The sequence below is a fragment of the Sylvia atricapilla genome, chromosome 15 (genome assembly GCF_009819655.1).
Source record: "Sylvia atricapilla isolate bSylAtr1 chromosome 15, bSylAtr1.pri, whole genome shotgun sequence".
Classification (NCBI taxonomy): Eukaryota; Metazoa; Chordata; class Aves; order Passeriformes; family Sylviidae; genus Sylvia; species Sylvia atricapilla.
In genome coordinates, this window is record NC_089154.1 from 4,875,582 (window position 1) to 4,903,452 (window position 27,871).

Below are 27,871 nucleotides of genomic sequence, written 5' to 3' on the forward strand. Positions count from 1 at the left end.
GGAACATTCCTCAAAATCATTGCCCCTAATCCCAACGGAGTGGGTCACCCTCCCCATGGCAAATAGGCCCACCAAAGCCGACTGGGCAAAAAATGGTACTGAGAGGTTTGGAGTTTGAAGGTAGAGCTGTAAAGCACGTCCAAGGTGCAGGGAAATGTTAACCTGAGTTTTAAAAGAATAAAACCTGGTGCAAACGTCAGAGCTCCTGCAGGAGGCTGGGGAAAGCCCTGCCCTCTCCTCAGCTCTAGGTCTTCTGAGATTTTCTCCTGTTCTGCTCCCACCCACAGCAGGGTTTTATGATGGCATCAAACTCAATGTTCCCAGCACCTCTGGGAGTGCAGCACCTGCTCAGAGGGGTTATTTCAGCCTGAAGGGCAGATTTACCACAAACAAATCCAAATGGAGAAGTAGCCGCAGGGTTTTTGCACCTTCTGCCAAGAAGAGTCGGGGCCTCCAGCATGAGAGGGGCACAACTTGTTCCTTCCTCTCTCCTTTCTCTTTCTTAGTAAATTAAAAATAATGGTGGTAAATGCCTCTTGGCTTTATCCTCTCCCACCAGAGCAGATTCAATTAGCAGCTTCCCTGATTGGCAGAGGTGTGATTTACTCCCAGAATGGGATGTATTAAGATGCAGGGCAGCAGGAAGTTTCCATCTGCCCCCCAACCAAATTCCCCAACCATTCCCACACTGAGGATCAGATAAGCTCTCCTGCTTCCCTTCCTCATTAATAGGTTTGGGAGGCACAGCCTGTGGTTTTGTTAAAGAAGCCTTGAGGACACATTCACCTGGGAGAGCTCACACCAGATTCCTCTCTTCACACATCCGTGGGATGCTCTCTACATCCAAGCATTCCCCCAAATCTGTACCCACCAGCTGGGCACAAGGCGCTTCACACCCTGAGCCGGCAGCTGCTGCTGACACCAAAAACACCCCAAAATATCCCAGGCCCAAAGAGAATTCCCATGATAGAGATGTCCGACTGAAACCTTAACAGATCCCATATGAAAACAGCACCGTGCCCCGTGTGAGGGGGTTCAGTCCCCACAGAGGAGCCAATACCAAGTTGTTCCCTTTCCACCTACATCTCACCCTCCTGATGCCCAGGGGTGGGTTTCCACACCGGATCCCAGTGCCCAGTGTGGCACTCCTGCTGCATCCAGGCAGGAGAGAAGGATGCTCCACACCACTCACACCAAGCCCTCTGCATCCCACGATTCCCATTTGATTCCCCTTTAAAGGGGCTGTAATGCAGCGTGTATTTATACTTCAAAACAGCTTGTTTGTGTAATTGCCAAAAAAATGTTAAAAAAAAAAAAGAAAGACACAAAACAGCCCTGCTACAATGACTAATTAGCTCGCTCCTGCCTCGTCCCCTGTAAACAAATGTATTTGTAACCAATTTGCAAGCACTTTGCATAAGGGGCCCAGAACACTCGTGCCTGTTTGATGCATTTTGACATTAATTTGATAATAGCGGCTTAACAAGGAATCCAGGCTCCCCAGCTATAAATATGCTGCTTTTCCACTTCCTTTTATCTGCACAGTGAAATAATGTTTTTCCCCCTGCTGCAATAACCACCATCCAACCCTTTCATGAATGCCCTTTATGTCCTTTAGCATTTTCAAGGCTGCCTTTTTTATTTTTTTTCCTCCTGCTGGAGAAAGTAAAAGGGTTTTATTAGTTGTATTTTTAATTCCTGTTCATCAGGGGGGAGAAGCAGAAGAGAGGACAGTGATGGTGCTCTGATAATGCAGCTTCCAGGAGAGAGGGAGGAGAGACTTGTTTGTTCAGAAATACTGCTCCATCCATTTGTGTTTCCTAGGAAAAAGAAAGCTCATCCTTTCCCTTCTCTTCTCCACTCATCATGGCTCTCTCACCATGTAAGCCTTCACCAAGCCCAAAATTGGCACCTTGGAAATTGCCAGCTGCGTCCTGTGGCCACAGATATCCTTCAGCCTCTGGGAGCTGAAGCAATCTGGCCTCTCTCCTCCATACTCCCATCTCCTCTGCCTCCATGTCAGCAACAGGGATGCACAAACTGCTCCCAGACTGACCTGGGGGTGAAATAGCACTTGGAGCACAGACCCAGAGGACCTCTTCTGCTGCCATCCCATTCCTGGAGACCTCCCAGAGAACGTCCCAGCAGGTGGAAGAAGCAGAGCCTTTTTCCCCCTTTCCCTGATGAGGGCAAATCCAGAAACACTCTGAGGCATCCAAGTGGAAAATCTCTCCCTGGGCCAAACTGAGCTCTGCACCCTCAGCGTTCCCACACCTCCACTGCAGTTCTCCTTCCTGGAAACTGAGTCAGGTCCCTCCTTGCCAAGAGATAAGCTGGCAAAGGACATGAGATCAGTACCAAAAGGGAAGGGGGATGCCCTGCACAGGCTATCCCTGGGTTTCCTCCCACCTGTGTTTCATACTGACCACAGCTCTTCCAGCCTGATTTCCCCTGAGGCCTCCCCTGGGATCATGAATTTCAAAACCCCACAGCAAGTCCCAGCAATAAGATGGAGGCTTAGCAGAGTCCAAAAGCACATTCTTTCCTCAGCCTCCTCCCTCCTTATCTCCCTCCTCCCTCTCCCCAAAACACATTCAGATAAATGTTACTGGAACTATAAAATCCATAACTTGAACACAAGCACAGGAGGGCTGGAAGGAGGGTCTCCACTCCATGCCTGGGTGAGCAGACCTGCAGAACAGAAAAACGACAGAGGAGAGTCCATGACCCCCTCTGGGATAAAACCTTGGGTCACTGCAGGCAAACATCTGAGCACAGAGGCTCCCCTACGGTCCCACCACAAGTCCTGCCTGGACTCACTCACCATCTAAAAACTGATCACCTTTTAAAAACTGCATCGTTTTCCACCAAGCTGCTCCTCCTGCATGTTTATTTTGGGGATTTTCTTAACTCAAAGAAGGTGCTGAAGTCTGGCTTCCCCGTGTACCACTATCCCTAGGAACAGCAACACAGAGACAGCTCACCAGGGCACACGTTTTCCTGAGCATTGATCACACAGACAAGAGCCCAGGACTGTGTGGCCCAGGACATCCATCCCACTCCCCTCCAACTTCTTAATGTGGGAGGCAATGCCCTTCCAGCCACCACTGCAGAGCTCCAGGATCCAGGGACCAGAGGTGGCTGCCAGGGCAGAAGTGCTGCTGCCAAGGCAGGTTAATGCCTGAGGAGTTTCCTTCACTGTGAGCAGCCCGTCCTGCCCACTCCCACCACCCCAGCTTCCTCTCCCTGCAGCCTCAGCCAGCCCAGCTCAGCTAAAGCCATGCAGTCATGGTGCCATTGATGGGATTTTGGCCATCCCAGTTCACATTTCACCAGGCATTTGATTTTAGCCCTTGGCTTCACACAAAGCAGTGGTGCAGGTCCTGTCTGCTGTCCAGGGGCTGGAACTGCCAGAGGAAGGTGTGAGTGGTGGCCTGAAGTTGTGCTCAGAGAAATGGACATTCCTTGAGTCACTGTGAGACACTTATCCAGGGATAATGGCTGTAGATCCCAGAATAGTTCAGGTTGGAAGGGACCTCAAAGCTCATCTCATTCCAACCCTGCTGCCATGGGCAGGGAAGCTTCCACTAGGCCAGGCTGCTCCTGTCTCCAGCCAGCCTGGCGCTGAATGTCCTGTCCCACGTCAGCACAGCTCAGCAGTCGGATGCGCAGAGGTCCAAGGAGGAGAAGCATTTCCTAAAGACAGGGTTGCTCCTTCCTTAGCTGAGCCCACAGCCATAAACACCACAGAACAGCATCTCCAAACCCAGGAGAACAGGGCTGTAACCCCTAAAGTGCTCCTCCCTGTGACACTCCACAGCTCCCAGTGCAGACCTGGGCTGAACCCAGGCACAGCCCTGCCCATACACACCTTACCTGGCAATGCCAAAGTGCTCCCCGTGAGAGGGTGGCTTTGGGCTCCACACTGAGAGGGAAACAGGAAGCAGGAGGCAAGGAGACAGAGCTGGTTCCAAATGTTTCACTCTTTATTTGAAGTTTTACATGCCACCAGCGTACATGAAAGTTGCACATTCAGAATTCGACTCACTACGAGGACAAAGGGCCGGATGCAAACACAAGTGTCAAACGAGCGCACGGACGGAGGAGCCCGAACCCAGGAGCCTGTAGGGATTTGTCACCAGGCTGTCACCCTGATGGCATCTGGGATGTCAGAGATGGACCCCTAGTTTTAGGACCACTCCCCTTTGCCATCTCCACAGTCATGAGCTGGGTCTTCTCTCCTAGCGTGGCACCGTTCCCTTTCAATGAGCTAAACAAGCATTTTTGGTAACATCTCCACCAGAACTGAAGGTCTTTGGAGACCAACTGCCCATTTAAAGCTTTCCTGAATTCCCCTTTCTATCAATGCCAGCAGTTTTTACAAGGAGAAACAATTTCCACCCGCTGTTTAGAGGGAGAGACGACAGAAATAGGGACTCTTACACTGACATTTTATTTTCAAAGAAAGTTTTGATAGAAAAACATTTTCCCCAGCAGCCTTGGGCAGGGAGTTGCAGCTTCCACTTCAAAGGACAAACTTCAAAAACAAATCCAGTGTCCTAATGGTTTTGTGCTACATTACTTAATTGTCATACAGCTAATTAGCAATGCCTGATTTCACATTCTCTGTACATAGATGAAGTTCACAAAAGAAGGGGCTACTTAAAAGAATAAATAAAACAAGGCACCAGGCAGCCAGGCTCCGACAACATTAACATAAAATGTTACACTTTACCATTTAAAAAACTGAAATAAAACCCCCATCATGATTAAACCTATATTGATCTGCCTTCCTTCAGATCTCAGAGCTTTGGATCTCTGCAAGGAAGGGGGGAGAACACAACATGGCAAGAGGGGGCTTAGCCTGTGCCTGTGTGTATGTATTTCACCAGCGTACAGCAGAGATCTTTAAAATTCTAATTATTTCCCTATCACCAAGTAAGATCGGGATCAATAGATGGTACAGACTGACCCCTTTCCTCGAGTGTCAGGGGGAAATTAAAAAAAAAGAAAGGGGAGGGCGAACCGAGAGCATCAGAGGTCAATGCCACAAAACAATAGATATTGATGTCTCCATTCATTTCAAACAGCGGAAAGGTCAATGCCTCCCCTGCTTCATGTTTTATGGCTGAAATCCTGCTGCTAACAGCAACAATGTTAGTAGTCAGACCTCATCCATCCTTTTTTATTATTATGATTATTTCTAACCAGGTTAGCCATTTTGAAAATTTGACGAAAGCTGGGAGCAGCAGTGGGGGGCTGGGTTGAAGGAGAAGAGGGGAAGCTGCCCTGGAAATTAATGGAAGAGATGGTTTCCATTAGTTTTCGAGTCCCCCTGTCCCCCTACCTGTGCCCCAGTTTGTCCCTCACTGCCCCCTAAAAAATGAAAAGGGCCTGAGGCAACATCCCTTCACTATTAATCATTATTCCCTGTACAACATCCCAATTGGTTTCTATGGAAATGATTCTCCTGCTGGAGTGCCCCGGCTGCCTGTGCATCTCAAAGAGGCAGGAGAGCTGCAGTGGAAAGAGACTGAGCTCTGCAACACCCAGCACAGCTCCTGCACTGCTCACCCAGCTTTGGCTGGACACTCTGCTGGACCAGCCAAGAGGGAATTGCATCCCCCTTGGTCAGGTGAAACAACCCTTCTGTACTGGTTCGCTCCGCCAGTGGGAAAGTCCCAAATTTCTACAGCCTTATCCTAAAGAAGCACTGCTGGAAGAAAGCAGCCAGCACCTCACAGGGATGGTCCCACACACCATCCATCATCCCAGAAATGCCACAGCTCTGAACATCAGCGTGAGGGGACGGGTCCTGCCCTGCTCCCTGGGATCCCACACACCCAGCGGAGCAGGAGGCAGTGATGGGAATTAAAGTGAGGGGGGTTGTGGCTCTGCTGCTCTCAGTCCACACCAGCCCCAGGTGTACCCTCTGCTCCCCAGAGAACAACACCTCACCTGGAGGGAAGGGCTCAGCACCTGGGGAGCCTCCTCCCCTTCTACAGTGAGGAAACAGGCCAAGCCTCACAATGGGTGTCTGGCTTCCAGAGTGAGATCCATGACTCCAGCCTGCCTCCCTCCTCTTCTTCCATCTTCTTCTCCCTGACAGAGAAGTGACCAAAGTCAGAGCTCTCCTGACTGTCACCACACAGCCCCTTCTCCAAACAGAGCAGCGGATACACTGCCATTTCCTAAAGAGACCATGAAATCAGCTTTGCAAACAGCTGAGGAAGCAACTCTTTAACCTACACTCCTGAGAAACCCATGGCCACACAGATGACTTAGCCCCTCCGAATTCCCCACACTACTGTCACTCCAGACCCTCCCAGCCTGTAGGAACCAAATGCCACTTTGCCAAACAAGACTTTGGACATAAGCAGAGCAGCAAACTACATCAAGTTTTACACAAGGACAGAACCTGTCCCAAAATATCCTTCTCCCACAGAACCACAGATACCTTGGCGGTGGTCAAAGCAAAGATTTCTGCTGAAAGTTCCCAAAGATTGGAGGTCTGCTTTGCAAGGCAGCAAGGAACAGGCCAGCAGGGACTGGGATCCTGCAGAGGCACTCCCTGCAAGAAGGGCACCTTCTGGAATTGAATTCATTTGTTTTAGACTATGGACAGCAGCATCAGCAGCATCAGCAGCTCAGAGATCACCTCCTTAAACGCTCACAGACAGCAGGAGGGAGATTTCTGGAGAGATAGGGACAGAGAAAGGGAGGGGGAATTCATATTAAATAAAATGCAGGAGCAGAACACCCCTCTCTCTGCTCCCCTCTCCTCCTCTACAGCTGCCTGCCGGAGCCTGAGCGCTGAGTGGGCTCCGAGTCCCAGCCACTGCTCTGCTCACAACATATGGAGCTGTGTTTAATAGCCCAGCTCTGCCAATTGGGTACTATTAGGGTGGGTTCTTTTCCCAGTGTAAATGTTGCAGAATATAAATTGTAATTAACACCGATGCCAAAATAGCACTTAGAGAAAATAAGCACATTATTAACATCTGGTGAATCCTGCCTGGAGTGCAAAAGCAGCGGAAATTCTCACTCACCATAAGAGGATTTGTAGTAGAGATATCAAGCACTGGCCCGAAGCTGGGGGTGGAAGGAGATTTTAGCTCTTTATTACTACTTGGGATGCTACCTTTATCACCTGTGGGCGACCTTTCCTAGCCCTGGTTATAACTGGCAGCATCTCCAGGACTTGTGACCCACTTGCATGATTACAGATGCCCAAACATCATACCCCTGGCAATGGAATAACAGCGCTATAAAACATCCCTGGCTGCTGCTCCCACCCCACAGGACACGAGGCAGGTGGCTATGGATGTGCCAAGCCAAGTGTACAGCGTGTTCCATCAGGAGACTGCAACCCCAAGAGCAAAGGTTTAACACCAGAATCAAGCAACAGCTGGTTTTCTGCACACCACTGTCCCCCAGTCCAGGTTTTCCAGCGGAACAGGAAGAGGGGAGTTGGCAGCACTGCCAAGCTCTTGCTGATGCCACAGCGTGTTTATGCAGGAGAATTCCCCGCCGAGGGTGGGGATGACCTCACTGGAATCAAACATCAGGATTCCTTCACAGGACTGAACAGGTCCCTGAAGGCATCAGAGCTGCCTCCACACCCTCCACATTCCCTCTGCCCTGAGGCCAGCAGCACAAGCAGGACAAAGCAACTTTGCCGGTGCTTCAAATAAGGAGGAGAAAGCAGCTTTGCAAACACCCTGTGCCCAGTCCTCTCTAGTTATCCTAGGGATATGGACAAAAACCAGGCAGAGCTGAAGTGGCCTGAACCAGACAGAGCAGCAGCTCGTGTTCCTGCCAAAAAGCACATCTGATGTGCTGAAGTGAGGGAGAAGAGAGAGAGAAGGGGATTCAAACAGGTGAGTACTGTGACAAGAGGTAAAAAGAACGACCTCATCGGGGAGAATGGGAGGGAAAAGAGTGGCAGGAGCAGGGCAGCAACTCCCCACACTCAGCTGAGGCTGAGGCACAGCGTCAAACACTCGGGGAGTGCTCACAGCCCAACTGCAGCATTCCCAGGGGAGCACGAGGTCACCTCACCATCCTGCTGCCAGCTGCACTCCAGAGGCTGTGCTGGCTCCCTGTCCTGAGAGGGGAAGGGACAGAGCCCTGGGAAAGACAGCAAACCACCAGGGGTTGGTCTCAGCAGGGCAGAGACCTGTGCTAGCAGAGCCTGACACTTACTTGCTCTTTACTGTAACCCCTCGGAGCACAAGGGTTATCACAGCCTGGCTCAAGATTTACACCTGTGGGACAGAATTCCAGGCAGGTTCACACGTGGCTGATTGGAAAGTAAGGACAGAAGGTCCTCCAAGGCTGGGAGATGCATTTTGTTCTCAAATCTATCCCATCAGACCAGGCTTTCTATGAATACTGAGGGCAGAAGAGCATTTGGGAGAGGGCATCTTGAGTAGAAAATGCTGAGAAGGAGATGGGCACATCATCTTTGGCCAACTCTGGGCCTCCCCAGAAAAGCAGAGCTCAACACATTCAGGATTTGGGTGAAATTAGACAGCTCTGGTCAGCAGCTGCTTTGCAGAAGTCAGACCTGGTAAATTCTGCCACCCAGACATGTAGCTCCAGGAATTTGTAACTTGGCTTTTGGTACAGCTGTCTGATGCTTTTAAAAGTGCTCAGTAAATAAGGCAATATGAAAGTGATCCAGACCACTACTGATGCCTGAGGAAGTTCTGTGGAGCAGAGAAGCTGACTGAAATCACACTGTGAAAATACTTCATAACATCTCTAAAATTAGCATGAGCTCAAGGCATGGGATATAAGGACAGAACTGGAACACTACATTCCCATCTACACTGCAAGACAGACTGCGTATAAATCAGATCTGAGCTTCAACTTACTCACTGTAGGCACCATCTACCCTAGGACAAGGATTTCCAGAAGAGCTGAGAACTTCTTCCACCACACCAATGGAAACAGCATCAGCAGGAATATACCATGGTCAAGGTGTTAATGACCTTAATTTGTTATTAAAAAAGTCTAAAAAAGAGTCCTTGTGGTACTTCTCAATCAAAAAGAACCCCTTTAAATATCTGTGACTGCACGTGTGTGACTATAAATGCCTATTTGTAACATAGAAAAGATGTGATGCACTTCAATTGAGCAACACATTTTTGTGCCTCTGAGCTGGCCTAGGCTTTCTACTTTGCCAAAAACAGACTGAAGCAAAGAATGATTTCCACCAAAACCACAAAGCACACTGCCAACGTACACAGGGGCCCTTGGGACAGACACCAGGGGACACAGGGGAAAGAGCATCATTAAGTCAGTTTCTCTTACCTTTAACATCAGTAAAATAACAAAAACGATTCATATTAACCGCAAGGAAATACTCATCAGATTCCACAAGCCTTTGAGACAGGATTTTCAGATGCAAGCAATATCCAATAGATGTTTCCCCAGTGCAAAGAACCAGCTTTTTTTTTTTTTTTTTCCTTTTTTTTTTTTTTTAATTTTTATTATTTTGCAATTGCACCTGGTTGAAGTGATTGTACAGCATCCAGCGAGGTGGCCAGGGGCCAAGGATGGGAAATCCAGGCCAACAAGAAGCTGCTCCATGGGTTCACACTGACTTGTCCTTTCCATGCTGTGACAGTCACCACCACAAATTGGGAGGTTCCTCGGCCACTCTGCTTTTAAACAAGGTAATTTCATCCAAGTGCCGCATGGGGACATCTCTGATGACCTCTGTCAAGTCCTCGTGAAGCAGAGGGAAAATGACGACGTTTAATGCAGGGCGTTCTGCCTGGAAACTAAATCAGACACAGGTTATTAGCCAAGGAAAAATACCAATTCTGCAGTGCAAGGGAAGGGGACGGCCTGGGTATCGATCATGCAGGATGGGGGCAAGGAAGGGTTGTTCAGAGGAGGCAGGAGGGGCAGCTGGAACTCCAGGTCTCCCACTCTTCCCTCTGTGTCAGCAGGGAGTTCAGCAGGCTGGGTTTGCACCCCTTTGCAGTGAGTCTGCTAAGCTGGCACAAGCCCAAATCGCACCTAAAATTGGGAGGGAGGAAGAAGTTCTACAAAAAATTAATAAAAAAGAAATCAAGACACGTAGGTACTCTTAGAGGATCAGAGATCCCAAGAGCTCTGCCCAAGCTGGGCAAGGTGCTCAGCGATAACGATTTAAACCACCTGCAAACCAGAGGCAAGTTGCAGAGCCATTAGGAAAATCAGGCCAGAGCAATGTCAGGCATTCCCTCAGGGCTGAGCCTGGGATTATCACTTCAGGCTGGGTTGTTCTGCATGCAGAGTCTACACTCTGCAATTAGAGCATAGGCAAGTTTAGAAAGCTCAGATGTGCAGATAAGCGTTTAAGTGTGCTCACACTCACACACTGCAGCCTTCTTTTTAATCCAGGCTGCAGAGCAAAGGAAGAGATTTGCAAAAGTTAAAGCCATTAAACAATGTAGAAAGAACCATACAGAAAAAGCCCAAGTGCCCACCAGCAAGTGCTTTACATGACAGCAACCTGTGAGGAAGAGAAATGGTATTAATGCAGTGTAACACGAGTTCAGTCTTTTAAAGCTGGGGATGGGGGGTAAAACTGTAGCATCATTACCCTTGAGAGTTACACCTTAAGATGAAAAAGATTTGTGACTTTTAGTTCTGTGCCACCAAGATGTTTCCTCTGAAGGATGTGACAAGGACCAATTCATTATCAGTCACAAGGAGGCAGAGTCACACTGGCAGCACCAGTCCCTGGAGGCTGAACCAAGCTGTGTTGGGTCCGAAGAGAAGCTCTCTGCTCAACAAACTTAGACAGGTGTGTGCCTGGAAGATTCCCAGCTCATCTCTAGCTCTGAAATGGCCAGATTTCTGTCAAACAGTGAGGAAAGGCTGGAGATCCAGCTGCTGGAAATAGACATGAAAATCCCAGGTAGCAATACAGCCAGCTGGAGAAAGCGACACGAGAGAACGGCATTTCCTGGGAGACAGAAAGGACATTCACATCCACATATGATTTGGAGTAGAGCTGCCAAAAACAGCAGAGAAACTTCCATTCCCAGGCTAGCTCATCAGTCTTGGTAGGTTGAATTAATTTGCCTGAACCTAAGTAGCTGCAGGAATAAGAATTTCCAGCAACAGAACTACCTGGGGCAATTTTATATCTCTCTGCATCACAGACCTGCCCTTCATGCCTCACGCCTAAGGGCTGGCAGAAAAGAACACGGCTCCCTGAGTAGATCTGGGGACTTGTGTCAGAGCTGTGCAGCTTCTTACTTCCACAGCACTGCCCTCAAGAAATCAACCAGCAAATAACTGCTGATCTGGGAGGCAGCTGGTAAAGTCTGCAGTGAAATCACGTAAAATACAGCCAAATGTCCCTTTGATAGTCCCTGCTCTGCCTCAGCTCTTCATGTTTCTTATCCAACACCACAGTCCTGCAGAGAAAATCATGGTAATAGACCAAGTTTACTGAAGTTCAGCAAAGGAAGAAACTGCCATCTCCCCAAGGGAAAGGAACTGCTTCCTTCTTTGTATATAGACTCTCCCAAATTGGACCTGAGCACTGCCCTCTCACCACGTACAAAATTGGAGTTTATAAGCAGCCTTTACATGTAGCCATAAAAACAAGAACCCAGACAAGTTTACATGATGAACTGCTACCGAGACAAGTGAAAAACCCCAACGCAGTAAGTGTCCCTCCTAAAGAGGCTAGGTTCATACTAGGGGTTTGAACTTGATCTTAAAATAAGAAAAAAAAAAAAAAAAAAAAAAAGAAAGCTTTGTGATTTTCTAGCCCCCCTCAACAGGAAACTGTATGTTACTGCAAACCTTGTAAATTCCATACCCCAGCAAGTTGACGCCGGAGAATTCTTTCCATGTACAATTTGCGTGATTTAAGGAAAAAAAAAAAATCAAACGCACATGGTTCACTATTATTCTCAGTTAAATGTGCGTGCAAAGCCTCTCCTTTAACTGCCTGTTAAAAAACACCCTGATTTTAACGAGCAGCTGTCATAATGTTAAACTGGGATTAGCAGTTCCCAAAAGCTGCCTCCCTCTGCAATCTATGCTCCTTTAGTCCTTCCCCGGAAGGCAATTCCTTTCTTCATACACCTGTCCAGGTGGGCTAGATTAACTGAGAGGCACTTAGAGCACTACTTTGAAAGGCCCCAGGCATGGGGAGGAGATAACAAGAAGGGGAAGAGAGTGAGTTAATGAGTTGCAGAACAGCTCCTGTAATCTTCTTGAGGGTTCTTTCCTCATTCCACACCTGGATGGACTTCAAACTCCATCCACCTCTGCAAACGCATGGCTTGTAAAATTAAAACCCGAAGGACAGAGAAGGATGTTGACCCGGGGAGACAAAAGAGCTGCAGTTTCAGACATGAAGCCCTGCTTTTTTTGGTTTGGTGGTTTTTTCCAAGGGAAAAAAGCCAAGGATATGCTTGCCTGCCCTCTCCTACAAAACCTCCAGACTAAACTCATCATGATTAATTAAATGAAAGCAAGTTTTCTAGGCAACTGACTAGCAGCCCCTTCAAAACAGATCCTTTAATCAGAAACAACCACTGGGATAACAAAGAAAACACCTCCCTCCCCCTCTCCAGTATACTTTACAGCATAAGCTCTGGTCCAGCAGAATCAACACCAAACCAACAACCACCCAGCAGGAATTTCCACAAGGAGGTTTCTGAAGTGTCCTCCTGTGGATGTGGACACAGAGCAGATGTGGCCTCAGCAGCTGGCTGGAATCATCCAGGGAGCTGGGAAAGGAATGGTGAAGCACACCCTGTGTCACAAATCCCTCCTGGCATCAGCGGAGGTACAGCGTCTCTCTGCTTTCAGATCTTGAACTGGTTGTATGTGGATGAAAGGGTTAATGATGCTTTGCTATTTGTCTCCAGAATTCCCCCCGAACAGGTGTGGACTGGACTCAGTAAGGTTATTTTCAAGTGAACAGCTTGGTAAATAGCCTAACACTACGCTCTCAATTACTTCCAACCACTGTGGCAGGATCCAATATGTAGGTCAGGGACAAAGTCAAAAAGAAAGAGAAAAAGTCTAAAGCAAGGCTGCACTTTGATCAGATTTCCTCGATTTTAGCAAGACAAAAGAGTCCCTCCCTGGAATGCAGTTATCTCCTGGCAAACATTGACACGCCTCTCCAGAGAGGACAGTGAGTCCCCAGGAGATTCCACCTGCTGATAGATCCAAAGGGTAGCCCAAAGCCATGGGGAATCTCACCAGCCAGCCTGGAAAGATGGATTATACCCCCCTGCAACCCTCTGCACCACAGACACTGGAAGGTGACAGCTCTGCATCAGGTGCTGCTCAAACCTTCCTTACTCGTAAGGTCAGGATAAGGCAATATTTGGGACTGAAGAATGTTCTTCCCCTTGAGATTTCCACAGAAACCCAAGGAAAGTCCTAAGCCAAATCAGCCATTTCAGCACATCCCACTTCACAGAGCAAGCAGGACCGAGGGCATGCAGTGCGGGATAATTACACGCTGCCAACAACAGCAGCACACAGCAGATGAAGTGAGGAAATACAGAGTATCAGGAATGGATCAAGGGCAGATCCCTGACCTCCACAAACCAAGCTGAGCTTCTGGAGAAAGAAGCTCTAGAGAAGGACAGGAAGGAAGGAAATGAGAAGCTTAATTTGGGGGACCAGAGCAGATGTGGACTCTGGTTGGCACAACTCTCACAAATGCAAACCAGTCTCTGTTGCAGTCACACACCTCCCCTCTCTGTTTTGACCTTCCCCACAGGCTGGAAAGCTGTTTTTGGACAGGCACAAGTTTCTCAAGAGCAGAGGTTTCAGACCAACTCATTTTTTTTTCCCTGTGTGCAGCTCTCTCACCTACATGCACAAACCCCTGTTAATCCTCTGCCAGGCACAGCCTGTTTTCGCTGGAAGACTTGCTCACACCTCTAACTTCAAGTGGGGCATCTGCCTTGAAAACTCCAGCCAGCAGACCTGAGCCAGCCTGGAAACTCCCTTCCTGAAGCATGGCACGGTGGAATGGAGGAAGTGCCAGGATGAGCTGGAGCAGCTGGCAGCAGTATGACCCAACACAGACACACACACTTTTCCCATCTTCTCAGGGAAAGCCAGGCAAACACTTAAGATTTGTTCCACTGGCCGTGCCCTGACCTCAGTACCCGGGAGCTGCAAACCTCTCCTTGCTTACACTGACTGCCATAGAAGCTTCTGCAGAGCATCTTCCAAAAAAGATTTGGCCTTGCCAAAGAAACTGTAGGTGGGATTGTCCCAGGCCCCTTCCCCTGAGAGCAGGGAGAACCCACTCACCCCCCAGAAGCCTCTCAGGGGGGTCCAAACCCTCCCCACACTGACTCTAAAGCAGATCCATTCTCTTAGTGCCATTCTCCATTCCAATCCTGCCACAGTGCCAGTGCTAAGCAGACTTGATTGCCAAACCTCAGCAACGGACTTAGCAAAGTTCCCAAGGAAAGATATTCAGATTCCTCTGGTTGCTCTTAACTCCACACAATGAGATACTTTCGCTATAAAGTGTTTTCCTTTAGGGGTATCTTCCATCCCTTCATGTCTGTGCAGACAAACCAGCGTTTTCCCAAAGCTGCTGATTTTTCCACACTAAGTCCCATCACTGCAGTCTCCAACCTGAGACCGAGGGGTGTAGATGGGACTCTGGAAATCACTCACACACATCACTGCCAACTCTCCCATTATCCTCAACGCAGCTTCTTCATTTGCCACTGCGTTGAGCCACAGGGAAGGAGCAATAACACATCAGACTCATCCCGAGCCGAGGCAAATTACATCTCTCTGCTGTGGTTTCCCTGTAAGGCATGAATGGCACTCTGCTACTTCTCCTGTGAACTGAGGTTTGTATCAAACACGCCTGCAGACTGAGGTTCCTACGTTATTTTGCCAGCTGAACTCTGCATCACTCAAATGTGACCGGACAATTAGAGGGGGAGGGAATAAGAACCCAAAGAGCGATGCCAGAGCGCCCAGGACACGTCCTAGGGGAGTGCTCTGCCAGAGCAAGCTGAAAGTTATTTCCTAATCTCTTCCACAAATTAAAAAGCTACTGCAATAACTGCTCAATTAGATTTATTTTACTATGGAAATGCTTTAAAGCTGCAGTTAATGCTTCCGTTCAGCCTTTTACACCCTCATGAAGAGAAAGCACGACAGTGCTATTCCAATATTATTTCTCAGCCAAGAGAGAGAGGACAATCCTTGAAAGTTATTTCATGCACAAACCAATCTGCCCGCTGAGGAAGGTTTCAGAACTGAATTCCTTTCAAAACACACGAGCTAGCAGTTAGAACGAGGCATTTGGGTCAGCCACAGGAATGCATTTAAAGAAGGGGGTTTGTGAGTACCCCCAAAAGAAGATAAATTAATATGGCAAACTGGGGATGGTCCCACAAGCCCTGCTGGTTTGTAAAGTATTTAAACCCACCCATAAACAACATCCCTGGTAGAAGCAAAGGTGTCTGGGCCACACCTCATGCATTCAACCTTCGCCAAGCCCGCCAAGGAATCCTTGGGCAACGCAAGCCGACAAGGATGCAGTTTGTTATTCAGCCTGTGACAGAATGATTCAGGGGTTTCCAAGAGCAGGAAATGAAACAGACAATGAAAGCTTGAGCAGGATGCTAATGATTCACTAGACCAGCCTGGTGATACATTAAGTCCTCTGTGATCCCACTTGTGCGGGGCTGGAGCCCTCGGCACGCCGGGGCTGGCAGGGTGGGATCAGCAGCCACTGCCGGCAGCTCCGGGGCCAGGAAAGCCAGCAGTGTACAGACAGGGACTTCTTCAAGGTCAGAAGAAAGAGAAGGTGCTCAAGGGATGCAAAACCAGCTTGAAAATCTTAAATAAGCCCTAGCAGCTTTTTGCAGTGTCAGTAGGACTGCAGCAGTTGGGTGGGCAGCATGGGAGTGACACTGAGGGACTCAAGCTGAATTCAAAGATGATCTTGCAATCACCTACTGCCCCCTCCAACCTCTCTAAGAGTAAAAGGGATCCCCAAAAGGGATTTTATGAAGTTGAGACCACAATGAGAATCCAGGCAAGCAGAATATTGCAGAGATATCCAGGGCAAGGGGGAATAGTTAGCCCTGAGGTGAGCCAAAACTCATCTGTGGTAAGTCAGTCCTGTGCTAAATGCCAGGAGAGGGACTGGCTCACTCAGCACTCAGTTTCAGCCTTGTGCTCCCACCTGGAAGCCCTGTTTCTGCAACTGAATCCCAGGAGGCTGCTTCATCCCTTCAGCAAGCTCGCAGCTCTCACAGACACACAGGGTCACTGCAATCAGCAGTTTAAGAAAAAGGGAAGATCCAGCCAAGAGTTTCACATTAAAAAAAGGACAATAACAAGCACGGGGAAATTTAGATAATGCTACAGAAGACTGAACAGGAAGATCTAATTTAGGCTGAAAGCTCTTCCTAGAAAGTGGGAGGAATCTTATGAAAGTCACTCCAAACCAAGCAGTGCTCATACCTGACACAAGCAGGTATCCTGTGTCACACAGTTTGGATCCCCAGAACTGTGAGATTGTCCTAAATGAGAAAAATTCTCTGCGCTTTCCAGCACTGGTTAACCCAAGAGTGACCTGAGTCACAAAATCACAGAATTGTTTAGGATGGAAAAGTCCCCTAAGACCAAGCCCAACCATTCCTCCACGGTCACCACTGAACCATGTCCCCAGGTGCCACATCCTCATGGCCTTTAAATCCCTCCAGAGATGGAGACTCCATCACTGCCCTGGGCAGCTTTTGCCAGTGCTTGAGAACCCTTTTGATGAAGAGATTGTTCCTAATATCCGACCTAAACCTTCCCTGGCACACCTTGAGGCTAATTCCTCTTGTCCTGTCCCTTGTTCCCTGGCTGCACCCTCCTGTCAGGGAGTTATGGAAAGACAGAAGGATCCCCTTGAGCCTCCTTTTCGCCAAGCTAAACACTTTCAACTCCCTCAACTTCTCCCCATGGACTTGTGCTCCAGACCCTTCCCCAGCTCCTTTCCCTTCCCTGGACACACCCTAGCCCCTCAATGTCCTTCCTGAAGAGGTGGGCCCAGAACTGAACCCAGGATTCAAGGTGTAGCCTCACCAGTGCTGAGTTGCTCAGGTGCTTTGCAAAGCCATTTGCTGGAGTCAGGTACCAGTGTGGTGGGGGAACAGGGGCAGAGAGCTTAGGATAGAACTGCCACATCCCCATGCCAACCCCACAGCTCTGGGGGGACGCTGCTCCACAGCCCCACACAGCCCCAGCCCTCTGCACCATCTCCCAACAGCACTTTTGGGAGACATGAACAGCTGAGCCCAGCTGCCCACCCAGCACCCCAAAACACACTCCAGCTGCACCATGTTTTTTCCCTTGGATTCCATTTCTATAAATCACAGCTCACCTCTACACCTTGACACTTCCCCCTTCTTTATGAAGAATCCCTAATGATGCCTTGTTCTCAGAGGTGTTTTGTTTTGCTTTGTTTTGTTTTTAATTTGTTTGGTTTTATTTTATTGTAGCTTTCTTGATCTTTTTCCAAGGTGTTTTTCCAAGGACTTTTCACTGGCTTTTGTCTGGTGTTGTAGAGTCCTTGAAATCACAACAATGATAGGAGCTATCTAAACACTCCAGCTAAAACCGACAAAATTCGAAAGGCATACACACTGGAAAATAAAAATCTGTCCTTGAAGCCAAGGGGATATTTGCTGAAGCATTTCCCATCCCCTCTTCCAGCCTGTTTTCTGATGGCAAGGAAAGCACCAGGAAAGCAACTTCTGCACATTTGTGAAGTGCCCACTAACCACCATGTAGCTGTGCAAGCCTGAAGTCATCCAGATTCCTTGCCCGCAGGATTTTTGGGGCAGAGACATACCAGCATATAAATACGATTATTTAGCATGCAGCCGGTTGGTAAATGATGGGACCTTCCATGGGTCACAGCTCCATCTACTGACTCTTCCACAAAATAACGCTGTGGAAAAGATTGGGAAAGCTCCTGGAAGGCTCATCTCCTTAGACCTTTGGACGCAACGGGCCTGTGCAGGAATTTAAAAACAATCCCAGCACAGCAGCTCAGCCCAAAATGGTGAAGGAAATTTACCTTTTCTCAAAGAAGCATCTTGGCACAGCAGCAGGTCTGGGGTCATGCCTGAACCTCCAACCACAGGGCCTCAAATTGTGGTATTTTAGTGTTTGTGGAATGAATGCTGCAGTGGTTTGAACAGAAGAGTTATTTAAACAGGGACAACACGTGCTTGGAGCTGAGCACTCCAGCAAAGTTTGGGTCCAAGCATAAAATGGAAAACACTGTGTTCATTGGATCTGCTGCTTATCTGAATTGTGGCAGCAGCTGAGCACCATGTGATGGGGAAAAAAATGTCAATTTACACAGAAACTGAGACTAGACCAACGTCACATGTGAAACCTGAGGAAGATCAGGGAAGTGGATACAGATCACTCAAGCCACATCTCCCACTCTAACCACTACGCCCTTCTTATGTGCAGAGTATCTCCCTGAACCATAAAGGAGCTCCCCCCTCCCATTCGCACTGAAGGAATAAGAATAAAGAAAAACACTGCAATGATTTATCTGCCCAGAGGGAAACAATCTTTACAGTCTTCTCTACAGCTCAGAGGAGACCTTGCCCTTGCAAGCCTCCTGTTTGCTGATGAGGCTCCAGATGAGCCCTGTTCTGCTTATTGTGTTTCATTGCAAAAGAGCCAGAACTGAATCAGAGGTTTTTAATGACTCAAATACATGAATTAGTTTGTCCCAAATAGCAGCAAACTTCAACCAGAAACTGCTCACCAGAAAGCTGGACACCACAGGGTCTGGTTCAAAGCTGTCACAAGACTAAGAGACATGAGAACAACCTTTCTTTTCAGGCCAGTGGAACAGAAATACATAACACTAACCTCCTTTTACAGTAAAAAGGGAGAGTTTGAGAAGCAGTTCAGGCTTTAAGCCACTGCTGTGCTGCAGCAGATTTAATTCCCAAGCTCCCATTACCACACCCTGTATATTCACCATCTTCCAGCACAATTCCACAGCTGGAACCAGTCTGTTGTTCCCAAATACGTTCTGGCCTCTTCTGTTCTCCCCACACCATCCTGAGTACCCATAGCTGAAAAAGGACTGCCCTGCTCTATATGGCATTTTCAAGCCCTCTCAGCTCTACCTTCAGCTGCAAACTCCTGATACATGCCCAGCCCTGGGTCCTTCCCATTCCCACTCACATTTCTTCTTTTTTGGAGGCATTGGGAGAATGTTAATCACTTTGACCCCATCTTGCTGTTCAAAACCATCTCTCAGCCTAAACAACACCGTCACCACAGCCCCAAAACATGAACTCTGACCCTCAGTGGGACCTGAGGAATATGGATCAATTGCCCCAGATCAAGAAAGGGAGCAAACAAAACCTCAAGGTCCTCCTCTCACCTCCTCCTTCCCACCCACTCTCCATGTTTTACACAGAGCATCTGCACACATTCCAAACAAATGGGAAAAAAAATAAGCATAAAATCACCTTGTTCAATTCTGGCACAAGGATAGATAATTTCCAACTTGCTGCCTGGTGTAAAACTTGGATTAAAGAGACACCAGCTGCACACTCTTAGAGGAAGCCATGCTGTGTGGATTGGAGCCTCACCCACAGGTTTAAGCTCACACAGATTTTACTGCACATCTCTCTGCCTTGGAGTAGCAGACAAAATGCAGTCAAAAGCAAGTCAATTCCTGACCCCATCCCAAGGCACATTTGTGCAAGGATAAGAATGGAATCGCTGGAGAAGTCACGTGGTTAAAGACTGGCTGATGCTCGTGGAAGGCTCCAGGCTTTGCTTACACATCATTTTCTGTGTTTTGTTCCTTCCATTTTATTACTAGAGACAGTTGCATGAGAACGGGATCTTTGTTGCTTAGGAGAGCATCTGCTCCCCCTGCTTATCCTCCTCCTGAAGTCATAATCTTACGTGACATCAAAATCGTTTCCAGAGCCACCAATTACAATGTCACAGAGGATTATGACTTCAGGTGTAGAATCTGCAGTGGGAGCAGATGCTCTCTTCAGCAAAAAACCCCAAAACCCAACCTTCAAAAAACCCTGTTTTCATACAAGTGTCTCTATTAATAAAATACAAAAGAAGAAAACGAGTTTGACAGCCAGAACTGTAGCTAAATATAAAAATAGTTTTTAACATTTCCACGAGGCAGCAGCTGCTCTTTGGAAAGTTCCCAGGGTTTAGATTATAAAGAGGTAGAGCATGTAGTGAGAATCAGTCCATGACAGAGAAAAAGAGGGAGAAAAGACTGCAGAATGGTGTATTTCTGCTCAGTAAGTGGACATTAAAATTTTGGGCAGCGCTGCAACAGCACCTCACCTCAGAACAGAGAGAAAATAAAAAACAGGAACTGCAGATTTCTGGTGCTTTCTAAGGATCCCCAAAGCACAACTGAAATCAACCCAGTAATGTTTTCACAGACACGAAGCCCCATGTAAAACAAACTCAAAGAATCCTTGTCGCATCACAAGGAATTTACTCAGATGTTTCCAACAATCCCTATCCCAGAAGGACACAGAGGCTTTCAGAGGCAGCAACAATCTCAGGAGCAGTTTGGTAGGGAGCTAATATAGTCACAGCCTTCTCTGGATTCGATCCACGGAAACAAGCCAAGTGCAATAAGTTAGTTTGAAGCTGGAGGAAGGCTGGGGGGGAGGAGCACCCTTTAGGATGCACTAATAACGCCGTGTGATTTGAAATTTTTATTAGAGCTTAACAGGGCACAGCAACAGTAGGTGACAAAGAAAACAGACTGAAGGCGGGGAAATAGCCTTACAGAAAAAAAAGATAATAATGGAAAGTCTGCTGCATGGGGAATATTTTGTAAGATGACTGCCATTATTAGAAGATTTCCAAATGCCAAGCGTAATTAAAAGCTCTCTTTTCAAATGCAGTTCACGGCTCACACACAAACCTTTCCCACCACGTGAGCCTCAGAACACTGCAAGGGGCCAAGCAAAATGCATTTAAGAACTGCCAAACGTGCAAAGGCAGTTTGTACCAATTCTCCCCCCTCACGAACCCCTCCGAAGAAAAAACCCTTCACAACAACCCTTTAAAGGCTTTGAATTGCGCTGCCAGGGGATTATCAGTAAGTGACATTTACAAGTGATTAGAGGACAGAGAATTATCTTAGTCACTTGTGGGAAAGGAGGAAAGCTTCAAGGTCAAAACTCTCAGTACTTAAAATGTCGGCAGATGTTTTGTTTACACAAAAAGTGTCATTTGATTTATGGTGGAGCTTTGCATCCAGAACTTCAACTCGGCCAGCGGAACTGCAGAGAACACGGGTGGGAACGGAATCAAAAATTCACATTATACCTTCAAATATTTCACTGATTCCCTCTTATTAAAGTAAGAGGCTGGCTTACGTGCCAAACAGTTACACATTACTATTAGCTCCTTGGAACAAGAGCTCCAAGCCATATAAACCTTGGCAAGCCAGGGAATGGAGATAAATCTCCGACAGCTCCAGAAACCCCACGTCCACCCCTTTGCGCACTCACCTCCGGACAATGGACTGCTGGAGATTTCTGCAAACGGTGAGAGATTCTCCCACAAACATGTGGCACATGATGACCTCAAGGCAGTTGGCCATGAATGACATCACTGCGTCAGACTGCAGAGTCCCGCTCCGGGAGACGATGCAAAGCCTCTGGAGAGAGGAGCAGTGACTCAGTGCCTGGAAGAACTGGGCGCCCGCACAGAAGTACGGCTGTTCCAGCCTGCAGCAACAAACAAAAAAACAACTCAATGGGCAATTCAGGCCTGGGACGCTCTCAGACAAGAGGGAAAGACAGGGCACATTCATGGGAGGCTGGCAAATGGATCAAGCAGCGCCTCTGACCCTGAAGGACAAGGGCTCAAATAGGCAGAAAGGCCCTAAACTGCAGAATTCCGGCGCCCGCAGGGAGTAACCCTGGAGTAACCGTGGTTTTGCAAGTTTCTGACAAAATGTGGTGGGTAAGACAAGCCTTGAGTCTGTCATTCTGGCCTTAAAAGCACAGCCTGGCTTCTGTAGCCGATACCCACGAAGCAGGTAGTGTGGATTTAGGGACCTTCTGCTCCAGTGTATAAACACTGCCCAACCTGGCCATATCTTCAGTTTACTGGAGAAGCAGACATGAAAAACACACAGTGCACACAGGCTGATGCAGAACTGGGGCCAACACAGTGACCACAACCAGCCCTGGCAAAGGATCAGAGCTACTGCTCTCCCACAAGAAGAACACCCATCACCAAACCAACCTTTACCTTAAACACCTGGCTCAGGGAAGAGGTGTGATCCTCTATCAGGGTGATCCAGGAGGACAATAAAACGACACAGTGAAGCCATCCCTGGCCAACAAGGGATCTGTGTTTTAATCAGCAGCATGAGTGGGTGACTTCCTCACCGAAATCAGCCTGCAGGGAGCTGAACCTGCTTGAGGCCCGTGCCACCAGGAGAGTTCATCTGCTTAGTGCAGATTTACTACCAGGCTTCAGAGCACTTGGGAATCTCAGTCATTGGGTTAGGAAAGCCAAGAGCTCCAAGAAGGTTAATCCATTAGGTGATAACAAGCTGTCGGGCCCAACCTGATCTGGGTAATCTCTGCACAGGCTTTGTAGTATGCAGGGGTACCTCAGCAACTTAATCCTGTTAATTGATAAATTCTGTTTCAGTCTCAGCCTGTGACTGCTGTCGGGTGGCATTGCCTGAAGAGATCCTAAGAGCGTATCTGCACTTTGGGAAATGAATTAAAATTCATATTAAGAGAATGGGCAGCCTCTTCAGTTTTTCAACACCGTTAAGGGGCACTGTAAATTTAGGACAAAAAGCGCAGAATCTCCAGGATCCGGGTTTCCAGGTGAATCTCTGGGACACACCAGCCACACCTGCGATGCCGCCCTGCACTCGCTAGATGGCAATGTTGCTTTGGAATAGCCCCTGAAACTTGTTCCCCTAGCCTGGAAAACTGGGAAGGGAAAAAGGGTGGAAACAGCAGGGAATGAGTCAAATCAAAAGGAAACTACGTTATCAGGAGGAAGTGCTAATTTCTAAAACCATCTTAAGCCAATATAAAACCTCAGACTTTACTCAGGGAAGAAGAGTGACAGCTTCCACCCAAATGTAGTACAAGGAGACAGCCTTGCTGCAGCCTTTATTCCAGGTTCTGCACTGCCTCCTATCTCTATTGCTCTTGGCCTCCATTTCAAAGCCTCAGGAAGCTACAGGATCTAGGATGAGCAAAACAACTGCACACCCAAACCTCCTTCCCCAGCCCTCAGTTCCTCCATGGCTATTTACTCTCCCCAAGGTTAAAGCCACTTCCACGTAACCCAAGACCTTGAGAAACTGAATTCCCAACAGCTGCCACCCCTTGGATGAGACCAGCACACTCCTCCTCTGTTATAAACGGGAAGTGGTGGAAAATGAAAATCCTCCTGAGGTGTTTCAGCCCCCCTGGCTCCCCTCACTATTGCAGGGGATCAGGGACAGGCTCACAAGCACCAGTCTCAGGTGATGAGCAGCAATTTCAGCCACAGCAACAGAACTGTGACCTTGATGTCTCAACTGCACAGCACTCTGGAGCTTTGTGAACAAAGGGGGGCAATGGGACTGATAGATTCTCCAGTTTCACTGACAGAGGGTGATTTTGGGAAAAAAAAAAAAAAAAGAAAAAAACACATCTCTCTAACGTGATAACATTTGTGTTCTTATGGATTAGTGTTGTGTTCTTATGGATTAGTGCAAGGAAAGCATCACAGTTTCCTTTAACAAGCACATTTTGGCTACCATGAAGCTCTTTTGTGCACTCTTTAGGATCAGACCCTTGGTAGGATCCTTTAAATCCTGCCAGGAGAGGAAGACCAAGAGGACAGACTTTAAATCTGGAATGTTTTCGGTACATTATAAAGAAAAACAAAAAAATAAAGAGGTGAGATTTTCATAAGAACTCAAGGCAGACAAATCTCATTGGGAACCCAAAGGAAGCTCTACATTATCTAGACAGTGTAGGAGTCTCTTCCTTCCTGGAAATTTAAGAGGTGTCATGTACACAAAGCCAAAAAGTCAGCAAAGGCACGTAGTATTTAACCAGCCCTGACAAGCTGCTAGCTCCCAAATAAGCAGCATGCACTCCTCTTTATCTAAAAGGAAGGCAGTCACAGCACATTTTGCTCCTAAAACACTGGTTAAAGGGCATATCCTGAGCCCTCAAGGACAACATGCAATGCTTTCCCATTCACCACAAGTCAGGACGGAAAATACCCAGTTTTCAAGCCATTGCAGCTACTCTGAACTGGAACACTTTTAATAGTAGCCACAATAAACAACACATCACATTTCTGGAGATCCACAAACAAAATGAGAGCCATTCAAGGGCAGCCCCTCACCTGAGATCTCTCAAACACTTGCAGTGTTTCAGCATGTCCATGAGAGCAGACATATAAACCACTTTGCCCATCATGCCCAGGTTGGCCAAGGAAAGAGTCCGCAGGTGCTGGCACTGCAGCCCGATGCTGACGAGCCCAGAGCCCGTGAGAATATTTGGCAGCTGTGCTAAGGTGAGGCTCTGCAGGTAAGTCAATTGGCTAATGGCAGCCACCTCTGAATCCCCCACACTCTGTGCCCGGACACAGGGAGGCAACGAGTTCCGAATTGCTGGCTCGTTGCGGGGCATGGCAGAGGAGAAACTGGACCCAATTATCTCCAAGGTTTCCAAAAATCGGAGGCTTCCCATCAGAGCCCAAAACACCGAAGATTCGATCTTCTGATTTGCCTGGTCCCCTAAGTTCTTTGGATATGTCTGTATCCCAATCCGAACTTTCCTTCCAAATGTTTGGGGCACCAAATTAGGTGTGGTGGGAGGCTTCTCCACGCTTGCAGCAACATCTGTGATGGAGCAAACTGGTAGTGCTAAGGAGAGCAGGTGCTTTAGCCTGGACAGGAGCTGGCACAGGTGGTTCCCTATGCTTTCAGAGCTGTGATGGTGGGCTGCAGAGAGGTTCAGGTGTCTCAGGTTGCAGCAAGACACTACCAGGCTTTCCAAAATGCTGCTGTCAATGTCATCTTCCGCTTTCCGAAACAAGGACTCCGGGGCCAGGCAGTGAACGCAGCCACTGAGATTCAAACTGGTCAGGCTTTTAAGATCCTTCCCACCATTAATGACCCTCTGGATCAGGTGCCCACCAGATAAGGTGCATCGGCTAAAGCTGAAGTAGAAGGGGTTGTTGAACTTCAAGTGTTGCAGGAGCCCAGAGCCGTTTATCCAGGCTTTGGGCAGTTGTAAAGCATCCAGACGTACATTTCGGGCCATGGAGTCCAGGAGGTTTTTGGTGGCTCCCGTCTCCGCAAAGCTGCCGGGGGCAGAGATGAGGAAGGCGTGGAGGTTCTCAGGTGTCCGATCACTCAGCACCGCTAAGTACAGCCTCACCACCTCCTGATTGACGTAGCCAGGAGCCAGCCTGGCGTAGAAGATGCGGAGGTTCTGGTAATGGGGCACGTTGCTCTCGCCCACCATCAGCTGCCCGGAGAGCATAAACCCCTCCCGCGAGCGATCCAGGATCTCAAAGTAAAGCAGCAGTTTCTCAAGGCTGGTGCAGCACGGGACGACACCGTAGGAGGGCGTGTAAAGGGTTTGCTTCAGCTCCGAGACACGGCTGAGGGTGGCTTTGCACTCACTGCTCAGCTGGCTGGCATCAAAGCCCGGGTTGACGTCGATGGCCAGGGAGCGCAGGTGCTGGAGCGTGGAGAGCATCTTGGAGAGCCGCAGGGAGGTGACGTGGCACCCAGAGAGGTTCAGCTTCACCAGGTTCTTGCACCGTGTTACGTGGTCGATGGTGGAGGTGGGCAGCCAGTAGCAGCCGGCCATGTTCAGCTGGTAGATCTCCTTCCCAATGTCCCTCATCAGCTGCTTCACTTTGTCTTTGTCTACCTGCACCCAAACAAAACCACATTCAGTGAAAGATACGGCAGTGGTGGGCACTGACTCAGTTTCCCAGCTGGAGATGGGCTAAGAGAGGCTGGCACTTGGATGACGTGGCTCATCCAAAGGTTTGGGGATGGCAGCACGGCCTAGGAGTTATCACACTGCAGGCAGCTCGGTCTGCCATGCTTTGGGCACTTAGGATTACACTTCCTTTTGGCTTCTGCAGTTCTGCATTACAGACAGCTCAGCATCTGAGTGTGGAAGGGAAAACTACCACCATTTCCTACCAGCAAAGTATTTCAGCAAAACTGACTATGTGCAGAAATTCAAATTGAAAGAAGAATGTTTCCATTCTTCCTCCTTCAGCTTCCTCTTTCACAAATGAGCAACAGGGGCTTCCCCTTGCCTGCACTGGCTGATACAGTTCTCGTTGAATATATCACCCTTTCTCCCCCAGCTTTATTTTTGTTATAAAATGCACACAATTTCTGGCTTTGCTGACTGCATACCTGACAGCAACATGCACAAGATCTTTCTGCATAACAACATGAAAAACATACTTTGAGAAAATGGTAATTTTACACAACCACAGTTACAAACAGAAGGTCAAGTTTACTTTCATTTTGCCTCAAAGAATATGGAGAAGTTACGTTTTCACTGACAATATTTTATATAACTATGGGAGCACAGAGCTGTTCTAACAAAGCATTCTGGAAAATAAATGCTTTTATGAAAACAGCTTCCTGTGTATTTGATTTCAGAGTTCAGGAGCAGTCTATTTACACATACACATCGGAAAGTTCTACTTCTTGGCATTGTTTTTCAGAAGTCAGATTTGTCTTCACAGGTAACAGAAGAAGAAAGCTCCTCTCCCCACCTTATAGTCCTTCTGAAGCAGAACAGTATGTGTTAGACTCTTGTCAAGGCAAAGTGTTGCAAGTTTCCTGCAGGTTCTCCTAACATTCAGGACCAGGTCTGTACAAGGGACATAGCTGAGGATGTGCAGAAGGATCTCATCTGAAAACTCCATCAAGTTGACTCCATTGCTTTCCTCCTCACTCTCCTCACTTACGACCTCCTGGTGGGGGAAAAAAAAAAAAAAAAAAAAAAAAAAAAAAAAAGAGGAAAAGGAGAATATGGAGGCAGTGCAAAACTTCACACGAAACCACAATACTTTCATTTGGTCTTTCACCGTTGGCTAATATTTCCATTCATTCTACTTACTTTGCAACTGGAAAAGTGACTGTCCATGATCCTTTCCTAAATATATCACAGCAATCTCCTTCTACATCCTTCCTCCAAGCGCCACCCGTTTCAATAACCTTAAGAGTTATATAACCATGCATATATACATATATATAGGGCTATATATATCTGTTTACACACACAGACACACACCAACACCGCAGCCCAGCATCACCCACAGCTCTTGTGCCCCACACTCACACCTTAACGGCGGCAGCACAGCCCAAACCGGCGCTAACGCCACGACGGCCGCCGAGGGGACGGGGGCTGCTCCCCCTCACAGTCCCCGGAGACACCCGGAGACACCCGGCGGGGGCCATTCCGGCGCCCCGGCCCCGCCGCCCAGCGCTGTCCCCACCCCGAGCCCGGCTCCCGCCCTGAGGGCTCCGCGCTGCCCCGGCCCCGCGGCGGCCCCGTTACCGGCGCCCCGAGGGGAAGCGGGGCCCGAGCCGAGCCCCACAGGCGCCGGCTCACCTCTCCGCAGCGGAACATGGCGGCAGCCGCGCGGCCCCGCCGCCACCGCCCCGCCGGGCCCCGCTCGCAGCGGCCGCGTCCCGGGCTCGCTCCCGCCGGCCCGGCCGCCTCACGGTTCTTCCGGCGCGGCCATGACCCGGTTCCGCGGCAGCGCCCGCCCCGCTCCGCCATCTTGAGTGCGGCGC

The 27,871-nt window shown here is 48.5% G+C and overlaps 1 protein-coding gene across 2 annotated transcripts; it reads right to left on the minus strand.

Annotated features, from left to right (window-relative positions):
* Positions 1 to 3,965: 3,965 nt before the first annotated feature.
* FBXL18 (F-box and leucine rich repeat protein 18) lies at positions 3,966 to 27,794 on the minus strand. 2 transcript variants are annotated; one of them, XM_066329787.1, is made up of 6 exons: positions 27,687 to 27,793; positions 27,192 to 27,289; positions 26,845 to 27,045; positions 24,433 to 25,973; positions 21,564 to 21,782; positions 3,966 to 9,791 (listed from the first exon to the last, which is right to left on the minus strand). In XM_066329787.1, the coding sequence occupies exons 2-6, from the start codon at positions 27,216 to 27,218 to the stop codon at positions 9,635 to 9,637; spliced, it is 2,145 nt and encodes a 714-aa protein (XP_066185884.1). In that variant the 5' UTR covers positions 27,219 to 27,289; positions 27,687 to 27,793; the 3' UTR covers positions 3,966 to 9,634. The 2 variants fall into 2 exon arrangements, with proteins under 2 accessions (XP_066185884.1, XP_066185885.1); XM_066329788.1 differs by lacking the exon at positions 27,192 to 27,289 and having other exon boundaries at positions 27,687 to 27,794.
* Between the last annotated feature and the right edge of the window lie 77 nt (positions 27,795 to 27,871).